This window comes from Arachis stenosperma, chromosome 9 (assembly GCF_014773155.1).
Source record: "Arachis stenosperma cultivar V10309 chromosome 9, arast.V10309.gnm1.PFL2, whole genome shotgun sequence".
NCBI classification, from domain to species: domain Eukaryota; kingdom Viridiplantae; phylum Streptophyta; class Magnoliopsida; order Fabales; family Fabaceae; genus Arachis; species Arachis stenosperma.
This window is the reverse complement of record NC_080385.1, coordinates 77,833,589-77,846,055: the sequence shown is the minus strand read 5'-3', so window position 1 is coordinate 77,846,055 and position 12,467 is coordinate 77,833,589. Positions and strand designations below refer to the sequence as shown.

Sequence of the window (12,467 nt, the reverse complement as noted above, 5' to 3'; positions counted from 1 at the left end):
AGTGATACTTGGAGTGGTTGTTTTGGTTTATTGTAGGTGAAGAAAAGAAAAGAAAAGGAAAAGCGTGGCCTAAGAAGTGTAGCCCAAGGAAAGGAAAGTGTGGCAAAGGAGAGAAGAAGCGTGCCGCATGCAAAGGGGAGGCAACATTGCCCTCCACAAGGGCACACCGTTTGAAGAAAGATATGTATTATGTAACAGGAACAATAACTTGAGTTGTCATTGTCTGCATAAATGCCCCATGGATCAAGTTCTGCTATCTGCATAATAAGGATAATATCCTTTTCTTATTCATTTCATGTACTCTTAGTTTTGATGCTTGCTTGGGGACAAGCAAGATTTAAGTTTGGTGTTGTGATGACAAGTCATCATATACCCATTTTTCAAGCTAATTTCACTTGTTTTGTTAGCATTTATGCACTTTCTTGTATCCTAAGTAAGTGATTTGGAGTGAAAATGCATAACTTCTTTAAATCAAGCAACCACCATGAAATTAATGATAATCCATGAGGTCTAAGCTAATTTTAATTGAATTTTAATTGATTTATAAGCCTCTTGAATTTAGTGATACTTGGAGTGGTTGTTTTGGTTTATTGTAGGTGAAGAAAAGAAAAGAAAAGGAAAAGCGTAGCCTAAGAAGTGTAGCCCAAGGAAAGGAAAGTGTGGCAAAGGAGAGAAGAAGCGTGCCGCATGCAAAGGGGAGGCAACATTGCCCTCCACAAGGGCACACCGCCCTTTAGGAGGGCAACATAAAGGAACCAACCAAGGAAGGCAACTCTGCCCTGCCCACTACAAGGGCAGAGCACAAAATGTGCCTTGAGAACAAGAGGAAGAGAACCTTGCCCTGCCCTTGTGGAGGGCAGAATCGGGCTCTCCAAGGAAAGAATTCAAAGAAAAAATGTCACCCATGCATGCTACAAGGATCGAACAAGGAACCATGAGGAAGCCAAGACTTAAGGATGAGTGCCGTGCCAAGAAACCAAGGAAATTATTGTAGCGTGTGCCACCTCCGTGTTTCGAACACGGGACAAGCAATGTGAGAACTCTGCCCTACCCTTGGCGCGGGCAGGGCAGCATTTGGATTGGCGCACGATCCTGGCACGCCATACACAAATCTGGCGCACCAAATCCTTCCCTGGCAGCACCAGCGCGCACCACGATCCTCTCCTGGCAGCACCAATTTTTTCTGCCCTGCCCTCCGCGAGGGCAGGGCAGCATCCTATGCACCAAGCTCAATTCTGGCGCACCAACTTTTGATTCTGGCGCACCAATTCCTGATTCTGGCAGCACCAAGGAAATTATGGCGCACCAACTTTTCCTGCCCTGCCCTTGGCGCGGGCAGGGCAGCATCTCACGCACCAAGGCCGCGCCCAGCTCGCACCAACCGTCCGCACCATGCATCAATTTTCTGCCCTGCCCTCCACAAGGGCAGGGCAGCCTCCTGGGAGCTATCATTTTGGGCCGAAAAATTCAATTAAAATTCCAATTGAATTCATTTCTTCACCAATTCAAAAGCCCATCCAAATCCAAAAATCCAAGAATAGAAAGTGTATAAATAGGAGTTAGTTTGATGTAATTAGGACCTTTACTTTCACTTTTGACTTTTACCTTTCACTTACCTTTTACTTGCTTTTGAATTCTGCAACTTCTCTTGGTGACTCCACCGAGATTTCAGAGAATTGGGGAGGAGAATTGATCTCTCTTCTTCCTCGTTCTTGCTTGGGTCTTTTTAATTTCCTTGTTTTGAGTTTTGGGTGTGAGAAATTGAGGAAATTCTGTCTCAATTCCCATTCAAACTCTCTTCAAATCTTTTCTGCACAATTCAATTCAATTTCAATTTCCTTTACTGCTTCTTCTTTAAATTCTTGTCAATTGCTTTGTGAACTTGGATCTGGGAAGGCAAATAGAGATCTAGGCTCTGCTACCTAGTCTCTTGAGACCTGAGACCCAATTTTACTTTTGGTTCTTCTGGGAACCTCTGCTGCACTTTATTTCCTTGCTGTTTGAATTCTCATTGCTCCTAATTCAATTTCTTCTCTCTTAATTGTTGAAATTCACATTCTCTTGTTTAGATTCTGCAATCCCAGTCCTCAAATCCCTTTTACATTCAAGCAATTTATATTTCTTGCCATTTAAGTTACTGCAATTTACATTTCTTGCACTTTAAGTTTCAGTCATTTACTTTCTTGTTCTTTAAGATTCAGTCTATTTTACTTTCCTGTTCTTTAATTTACTGCAATTTCCCTTCTCCCTTTACATTTCAAGCAATTTATCTTCTGTTAAATACAACCCACTCAACCAAAACTTGATTCGCTTGACTAAATCAACCACTAAACTAAAATTGCTCAATCCTTCAATCCCTGTGGGATCGACCTCACTCATGTGAGTTATTATTACTTGATGCGACCCGGTACACTTGCCGGTGAGTTTTGTGTTGGATCGTTTTCCACACATCAGTGGGGTCCACAGATCCTGAGGTGTCAAGGAAAATTCATCCCTGCACCAAGTGGCGAGCAAAAATGCTCTTCATGCCAATTCTGGCGTTAAACGCCGGGCTAGTGCCCATTTCTGGCGTTTAAAGCCAACTTCTTGCCCTTTCCTGGCGTTTAACGCCAGTCTGGTGCCCCTTTCTGGCGTTAAACGCCCAGAATGGTGCTAGACTGGGCATTAAAAGCCCATTTGCTGCCCTTACTTGCGTTTAAACGCCAGCAAGATCTTCCTCCAAGGTATGTTATTTTTTTTTTCTGCTTTTCATTCTGTTTTTGCTTTTTCAATTGATTTTGTGACTTCCCATGATCATCAACCTACAGAAAATATAAAATAACAAAGGAAAATAGATTAAATATAACATTGGGTTGCCTCCCAACAAGCACTTCTTTAATGTCAGTAACTTGACAATGGGCTCTCACTGAGCCTCACAGATGCTCAGCGCAATGTTGGAACCTCCCAACACCAAACTTAGAGTTTGAATGTGGGGGTTCAACACCAAACTTAGAAGTTGGTTGTGGCCTCCCAACACCAAACTTCTAGTTTGACTGTGGGGGCTCTATTTGACTCTGTTTTGAGAGAAGCTCTTCATGCTTCCTCTCCATTGTTACAGAGGGATATCCTTGAGCCTTAAACACAAAGGATTCTTCATTCACTTGAATGATCAGTTCACCTCTGTCAACATCAATCACAACCTTTGCGGTGGCTAGGAACGGTCTGCCAAGGATGATGGATTCATCCATGCACTTCCCAGTCTCTAGGACTATGAAATCAGTAGGGATGTAATGGTCTTCAATCTTTACCAGAACATCCTCTACAAGTCCATAAGCTTGTTTTCTTGAATTGTCTACCATCTCTAGTGAGATTCTTGCAGCTTGTACCTCAAAGATCCCTCGCTTCTCCATTACAGAGAGAGGCATGAGGTTTATACTTGACCCTATGTCACACAGAGCCTTCTTAAAGGTCATGGTGCCTATGGTACAAGGTACTGAGAACTTTCCAGGGTCCTGTCTCTTTCGAGGTAATTTCTGCCTAGACAAGTCATCCAGTTCTTTGGTGACCAAAGGGGGTTCATCCTCCCAAGTCTCATTACCAAATAACTTGCCATTTAGCTTCATGATTGCTCCAAGGTATTTAGCAACTTGCTCTTCGGTGACATATTCGTCCTCTTCAGAGGAAGAATACTAATCAGAGCTCATGAATGGCAGAAGTAAATCCAATGGAATCTCTATGGTCTCAGTATGAGCCTCAGATTCCCATGGTTCCTTATTAGGGAATTCATTGGAGGCCAGTGGACGTCCATTGAGGTCTTCCTCAGTGGCGCTCACTGCCTCTTCCTCCTCTCCAAATTCGGCCATGTTGGTCATGTTAATGGCCTTGCATTCTCCTTTTGGATTCTCTTCTGTATTGCTTGGAAGAGTACTAGGAGGGAGTTCAGAAATTTTCTTGCTCAGCTGTCCCACTTGTGCCTCCAAGTTTCTATGGAGGACCTTGTTTCAGTCATGAAACTTTCAGTGGTTTTGATTAAATCAGAGACCATGGTTGCTAAGTCAGAGTGGCTCTGCTTAGAATTCTATGTCTGTTGCTGAGAAGATGATTGATAAACCACTATTTTATAGTTTATATTGTGTTTAATTGTGTGGTTTTGTCATGATCCTTACCCACTTATTAATCAATTTAGCATGCATTTAGATTTCCTTCCTGAATTTATTACATGTTTGAAAATTGCTTCCTAGAGATTTTAATTATTTAATTTTAATTCTCCTTTATTCCATTCGATGCCGTAATCTGTGCGTCAAGTGTCTCAGGCTTTATAGGGCATGAATGAGACGGAGATTGTAGAGGAAGCTAGCAAAAATGGAAGGAACACAAGAATTTGAGGAGATAGCCAGCGAAAAGTGACGCGGTCGCATGGCACACGCGACCGCGCGAAGGAGCGCAAATCGCGGTGACGCGGCCGCATGGCTTGCGCGGCCGCGCGGATTGGAAAGCACAAGCAACGCGGTAGCTTGGATGACGCGAACACGTGAAGAGGAAAAGCGCAAGCGACGCGTCCGCATGGACGACGCGATCGCGTGACATGAGCGATCTGCATAATCTGCAGAATCCGAAACCAGCAATTTTGGACCCTATTTCGGCCCAGTTTTCGGCCCGAAACAGCAGACTAGAGTTGGAGAATATGCAGAAACAAGTGAGACACATTCATTCAGTAGTTTAGATCTAGTTTTTCACTCTCTTAGGTTTTCTCTCTATAGCTTTTAGAATTTTAACTTTCAATTGGTCTTAGCATTGGAACATTGAGAAGAGTTATTTCCTCACTCTAGTTTGTTCTCTTAACTTGGTTTTATTCTTCCATGTTCTTTGTTATGTTCAATTTTGTCATTCAGATACTTTTATGATTAATTAATGCAAGGACTATTTCTTTTTAATTTAATTTCAATTCCAATAATCATGTCTTCTTTTAATTCCCTTTCATGTGCTATGGATTCTTTATTTACAATGCGTGAGTAGTTTCATTACTTGATGGGGAATTGATTAAAAGGAACCCTGAATTGGAAGGATTGAAGGAAAAATTTGTAGTTGGGTTAATTGTTGGATTGCTATCCTGTCACCAACGCCAATCCCTTTGAACTAAGTGGGTTGTAACTCGTGAACAGATCTGGCATTCCAACTTGTTTGACTTTCCCTTACCTAGTAAGGGATAACCAAACAGAGTAACCATTAATTATAAATTAATCTTAAAAATCATTCCGTCAATGATAGAGATTCTAACCAATCAATTCCCAGTCAAGGCTTTTATTTATATTATTTCAAATCCCTCAATTTAAATCCCAATTTACTTAGCTCAACTTTTTGGAATATCTGATTAACAAAACAACACACCTTTCTGCAACTCATTGGGAGACGACCTGGGACTTAAAACTCCCAGTAATTTTAATTTAAACTTTCTGTGACATATTTCTAAATTGATAGGCAGATTTTCGGTGAGTTAAGAACTATACTCGCAACGTAACCATTTTAATAAATTTTTAATTCACCAGCTTCTGCACTCCATCAATTTTTGGCGCCGTTGCCGGGATGTTGCAATAGAGTGCTAATTTTATTAATTAGAATTTATTTACTTGTATTTTATTTAATTTTGCTACTATGAGCTGCATGTTTCTTCTGTCAAATGACACGTTCACTTCCTGATCCGCGCTTGCTAATATTCGATCCTGAAATTGAAAGAACAATTTTACGAATAAGGCGAGAACAGCGTAGGTTAGTCCGCTCTGAGGGTGGATCTGAAAGTGAATCTGAGGAAGAAACCAGCCCCCGTTCTACTGATTCGGTTGTTTTACGTGCAGAAAATATGGCAGCTAGAAGAGTTACCTTTCAGGAGGAAGGAGCTCTTGATTTTACAATGCAACCGTTTCAAGCGCAACATCCAGCGGTAGCTATGGATTTTGAAATAAAGACTGCACTGCTAAATTTGATGCCCAAGTTTCATGGCCTACCTGCTCAAGAGCCTATCAAGCACTTGAGAGATTTCCAGGCAGCCTGTTCTACTGTCAGGCGTGATAGCACTGATGAAACTTCAATTCTGCTGAAAGCTTTTTCGTTCTCTCTTGAGGGAAAAGCAAGAGAGTGGTACTACACTCAACCTCTAGCAAATGTATCCAACTGGGATACACTCAGAAAGGAGTTTCTGGAGAAATTCTTTCTATCTGAAGTTACTAATAAACTGAGGAAGGATATCTCTACAATTGTTCAGGATGACAATGAGACTCTCTTTGAATACTGGGAGTGCTTCAATAATCTTCTGAAAGCATGCCCCCACCACATGATTGACAAGATCGTGCTACTCAGCTATATCACACAAGGTATGAGGCCCCAAGATAAGACCACATTGGAAAGTTCCAGCAATGGGTCTATGAAGAAGTACAAGACCACTGATGAAGCTTGGCAATTGATCAGTGATTTAGCTGAATCTACTCGGAACCACAGACAGAAGCAAGGCCATTCAAGGGCCGTTGCAGAAGTATCTTCTGGCATAGAGACTGCTGCTCTAAATCGAAGCATCTGTGAAATGACCAACCTGCTGAAGCAAATGCAGTTAAATCATCAAGCTCAGCAAACTCAACCGCAATAAAACCAACAACTAGTTCCACAAAGAATTTGCGGAATTTGTGCTGATTACAGTCATTACACTGATGAATGCCCGCAGCTCCAACAAGAAGACAACATGGTGGCATCCACTCACAACTTTTATGACCGCCCCAACCAAGGGTACAATCAAGGTGGAAATAATAACCATGGATGGTAGGACAATTCAAACCAGAATTGGAGGGACAACAATAATAGGGGAGGCAAAGATAATCAGGGAAATCAGAGGTGGAATAATTACAACAACAGGCAGCAAAATCAACCTTACCGAGCACCTCACCTAAGGCAAAACCAAGGACCACCGAACAATCAGCAGCAAACCTCTCAAATTACTCATTCTTTTGTATCTTCTAATGAAGATTTATTACAAGCTTTTGAGAAAAGACAACTGGCCATGGAAAATACCATCGTGAACAGTATTAATGCCAGTCTGAATGGTTTCACCTCTACTCTGCAAGCTTTTATGACACAACTTGGTTCAGCACAAAATTCTTGTAACCAACCTTCAAGCACCACTGGAATCCCCTCTCAACCATTACCCAATCCAAAGGGAGGCATTAATGCCATCACCCTGAGGTCCGGAACCACACTGCAGGAGAGGAATCAGGAGGAACCAAGCTCACCAGAATACGCCTCAGCTGAAGAGGTGGTAGAAATCGAAGATGTTGAAGAGGAAGAAGATATACAGGACATAGCTGAAGAAGAGATAGCTCAACCATAGGAAGAAGCACAAAAAGGTGCAGGCACCACAGAAAACACTACTCTCATCCCATTTCCACAACTTGCAAGGAAGCCTAGGAAGCAGCTGGAACCTGATCCTAAAATGGTAGAAATATTCAAAAAGGTTGAGGTAACTGTTCCCCTTTTTGATGTTATTCAGCAGGTGCCTAAATATGCAAAGTTTCTAAAAGACTTATGTATCTATAAAGACAAAATTAATGAATTAGAAACTATTCCTTTAGGTAGTTCTATATCTGCTTTAATGGGAGGATTACCTGAAAAATGTAGTGATCCAGGTCCTTGCATAGTTAATTGTACTATTGGTGGTGTAGTAATTTATGATTGCATGTGTGATTTAGGAGCATGTGTCAGTATAATGCCTTTGTCTATATATGATGTTTTAAGGCTCCCTCCCTTAAAAAGGTCGGCAGCTCGTTTTGTGTTAGCAGATAAAAACATTATTACAGTGGCTGGAGTTGCTGAAGATGTTTTGGTGAACATTAAAGGGCTCACATTTCCCACTGATTTTTATATCTTGGAGATGCCCCATAATGATTCAGATAAGCCATCATCAATCCTACTTGGAAGACCATTCCTGAAGACATTAAAATTCAAATTGGATGCTTTTTCAGGGACATACTCCTTTGAAATAGATGGCCGCATAGTAATCTTCAATCTGAATGGAATCATTAACAACCCCCAAGAAGATCATTCTATCTTCCAGTGTGATGTCATAGATGAAAGTGTGGCTGAAGTTCAAAAAGAAGAGTTTGAAGAGAGGCACACTGGACAAGGTCCAAGTGTGGGGACCCTCTTAACTGACAATGAGAACACTTCACCATTTTCACAAGCCCCAGATAACCTAGAGCCTTCCCATGATCAAAAGTTAGAATTGAAACCTCTCCCTCCACATCTCAAATATGCTTACCTTGAGGATGATCAGAAGCTTCCGGTTATTATTGCAAGAGAACTGACTTCTCAACAAGAAGAGCAGTTACTTGATGTACTGAGGAAGCATAAGAAGGCAATTGGGTGGAGTTTGGCAGACATAGTAGGAATCAACCCTCAAGTATGCGAGCACAGAATATTTTTAGAAGAGGGAGCAAGACCTGTCCGTCAACCGCAAAGAAGATTGAATCCCACCATCTTGGAAGTTGTCAAAAAGGAAGTGACCAGACTATTGGAGGCAGGTATCATATATCCCATTTCAGACAGTGAATGGGTAAGCCCAGTACAAGTGGTGCCCAAGAAATCTGGAGTCACTACAGTGAAAAATGAACATGGAGAGCTCAAAGCGACTAGAGTTCAGAATGCTTGGAGAGTATGAATTGATTACAGGCGTCTCAACCAAGATACCCGTAAGGATCATTATCCACTTCCATTCATTGATCAAATGCTGGATCGCCTGTCAGGTAAATCACATTATTGCTTTTTAGATGGTTACACAGGTTATTTCTAGATTCATATAGCTCCTGAGGATCAGGAAAAGACTACTTTTACATGTCCTTTTGGGACCTATGCTTATAAGAGAATGCCCTTTGGCTTGTGCAATACACCAGCTACTTTCCAAAGGTGCATGATGAGTCTTTTCTCTGATCTTATTGAGGACTGTATGGAAGTTTTTATGGATGATTTTAGCGTTTATGGTGATTCTTTTAACCTTTGCTTAGATGGATTATCTAGAGTATTAGATAGATGTATTAATACAAACCTTGTATTGAATTTCGAAAAATGCCACTTTATGGTAAAGCAAGGGATTGTATTGGGACATGTGGTATCTAATAATGGCATTTCTGTAGACTCAGTAAAGGTGAATGTTATTTCTAGTTTACCTTACCCCTCTTCTGTGAGGGAAGTCCGTTCGTTCCTTGGCCATGCAGGTTTCTACAGGAGATTTATTAAGGGCTTTAGCAAGGTGGCACTTCCCTTATCCAGATTACTACAAAAGGATATTGAGTTCGAGTTCAGTGAGGATTGCAAACAAGCATTTGATAAGCTAAAGACTTCTCTAACTCAAGCTCCAATTGTGAGAGGACCCGACTGGAGCCAGCCATTTGAAATCATGTGCGATGCTTCCAACCATGCAATAGGAGCAGCACTGGCTCAGCGTGAAGGTAAGAATCCTTTTGTTATTGCCTATGCGTCTAAGACTTTAGACACTGCCCAGTCCAATTATACTACTACTGAGAAAGAGCTACTTGCTATTGTTTTTGCTCTGGATAAATTCCGGGCTTATTTACTTGGTACTAGAGTATTAGTGTATTCGGACCATGCAGCTCTAAAGTATCTATTGGCTAAAAAGGAATCCAAACCAAGACTTATACGTTGGATACTGCTGTTACAAGAATTTGATTTAGAAATCAAGGATAGGAATGGTAATCAAAATTTAGTAGCATACCACTTGAGTCGCCTTGAACATATTAAGGATGATTCTACCCCTATAAATGATAATTTTCCTTTTGACAGCCTACAAGCAGTATCTGAGGTAGTCCCTTGGTATGCACTTGTTGCTAATTATTTAGTTAGCCGCACATTTCCTCCACATTTTTCTAAACATCAAAGAGACAAGCTGAAAAGTGAGTCTAAATATTATATATGGGATGACCCATATTTATGGAGATGTGGCGATGACCAGATAATTAGACGTTGTGTACCTCAATCAGAATTCCAGTCCATTTTAGAGGCCTGTCACTCATCTGAGAGTGGAGGATATTTTGGCCCTCAACGAACAGCTAGAAAGATCTTAGACTGTGGATTCTGGTGGCCTACTCTTTTTAGAGATGCTGCTGAGTTTTGTAAATCTTGTCACCCATGCCAGAAATTTGGTAACATATCCAAGAGGGATGAGATGCCTCAACAATATATGCTTTTCTGTGAAATTTTTGATGTTTGGGGCATCGACTTCATGGGTCCATTTCCAAATTCTAGTGGACATTTTTATATATTGTTAGCTGTAGATTATGTTTCCAAATGGGTAGAAGCAATTCCTACCCGCACTGATGATGCTAACACTGTTATTTCCTTTGTGAGAAACCATATTATATGCCGCTTTGGATCACCACGAGCGATCGTGAGCGATCAAGGCACCCATTTTTGTAACAGGAGACTAACAGGATTGATGAAGAAGCATGGGATAATCCATAAAGTTGCAACAGCTTACCATCCCCAAACTAATGGGCAAGCCGAGGTGTCAAACAGAGAAATTAAACGTATCTTGCAAAAGATAGTAAAGCCTCACAGAAAAGACTGGAGCACCAGACTACAAGATGCACTGTGGGCATATAGAACAGCATACAAGACACCCATTGGGATGAGTCCCTTCAGCTTAGTTTATGGAAAAGCTTGTCATCTTCCAGTTGAAATCGAACACAGAGCCTTCTGGGCAGTTAAAGAGTGCAACATGAAAATTGAGAAGGCCGGAGCTGAAAAGAAGTTGCAACTGCAGGAACTGGAGAACCTTCGCCTAGAAGCTTATGAAAACTCCAGAATATATAAGGAAAAGATGAAAGCTGTGCATGATCAAAACATCAAGAAGAGAGAGTTCCAACTTGGAGATTTTGTTCTCCTTTACAAATCTCGACTGAGGCTCATGCCCGGTAAGCTGAGATCAAAATGGGAAGGTCCATATAGAGTAGAGAAGGCTGAACCGTATGGAGTTTATCACCTAAGCCATCCTTCAAGCTCTGAACTTATTAAGGTTAATGGACACCGCCTGAAGCTGTACCATGGTGAGAAGGTGTAGAAAAGCAAGGAGCTTGAGATCTTCCACCTGGAAGATCCCCACATAACAACAAATTGAGCTAGTGGAGCGTCCAACTTACGGATGTTAAAGCAAAGTGCTTGGTGGGAGACAACCCACCGCGGTACGATCGTTCTTTTCTTCACTTTTATTTTTTCTTCTTTAAATAACTTTTCTCTTTATTAGTGCCTTCGTGTTCTTTCAATTACATGTCTTTATCTTTCCTTAAAAAAAAGATATATAATAATAATTTTTGCCGCGCGACGCGATCGCACCAGCGACGCGTCCGCGTGGCAGGGGGAGTAAAGCAAAATAAAAATGAACCGAAAGTTACGCAGGAGCAGCGCTGGAGTCATGCCAAAGGCACAAATTATCCCACGCGACCACGTCGCATGGAAATCATGGCCTCCCACGCGACCGCGTGCTCCACGCGGCCGCGTGCCCTGCATTTTCGACGTAAATGGGTGCACAATGCCATATTGTGCGAGAGTGGTGCTGGATTGGTGCTGGAAGCACAATCCTTGTCACGCGACCACGTTGCCGATGCGGCCGCGCCAATTATTTTCTGACACACACTCACGCGATCGCGTCACCCAATTTCGGCAATTAAAATGAATCGAACAGAGAGTTGTGCTGGAGCGAGGCTGCACTCGCGCTAGCAGCGCAACATGGGTCACGCGAACGCGTGACTGACGCGCACCCACGCGAACGCGTGCCTTCCGCGGCCGTGTCGCATGCGCCGCACAGCTCAACCCAATAGCCAAATTATCTTATCTTTCTCTCCTCCAAACCCTACTTTTTCTTTTCCCCCCTTCTTTCTTCTTTCTCCCTTCCCCCTTCTACCTCACCTTTCACTCTCTCTCTCTCCCCTCCATTAACAAGGTTTTACCTTCTTCTCTTTTCCATCATCCTTATTATATTATGTATATATATTATTATTCTCTTTTTCTTTTCTTTTTCTTTTCAAATCATTCTTTTTCTTTCTTCTTCTTCTTTTCCTTTTACATGGTGTTAGAAACCTTTTGAGTCATTATCTATCATTATATGCTTGTGGATTATTGCAAATTGTTTGACAATTATTTTTCTCCTATTTAAGGGATTGCTTGCATGTTTCTCTTCATATTTTCTATACCATATTCACCATGCATGCTATATGTTTGTGAAAAAGCTCATGTGGCATTATGCACTTCTCTATGTTGCTATACTATTCAATGCTTTCTTTTCACAACTTTCCCTTGTTATTTTATTAATTAGATTTAATTGTCAATACAAACGTGATAGTTTGTTACAAATGGTAATCTAAACTGGACATTATATGTTTGATATATGCTACTCATGCCTTTGCCTGCATGCCAATAAACCTCTTGCATTCCATTGT

The 12,467-nt window shown here is 41.5% G+C and overlaps 1 protein-coding gene and 1 non-coding gene across 2 annotated transcripts; one reads left to right on the top strand and one right to left on the bottom strand.

The window, feature by feature from the left end:
• Nucleotides 1-6,205: 6,205 nt before the first annotated feature.
• Nucleotides 6,206-6,313, bottom strand: LOC130952341 (small nucleolar RNA R71). The gene has a single exon (XR_009074522.1). It is a non-coding gene; the product is annotated as a small nucleolar RNA R71 (small nucleolar RNA).
• Nucleotides 6,314-10,750: 4,437 nt separating this feature from the next.
• Nucleotides 10,751-11,092, top strand: LOC130949634 (uncharacterized). The gene has a single exon (XM_057878299.1). The coding sequence runs from the start codon at nucleotides 10,751-10,753 to the stop codon at nucleotides 11,090-11,092; it is 342 nt and encodes a 113-aa protein (XP_057734282.1).
• Nucleotides 11,093-12,467: the final 1,375 nt, after the last annotated feature.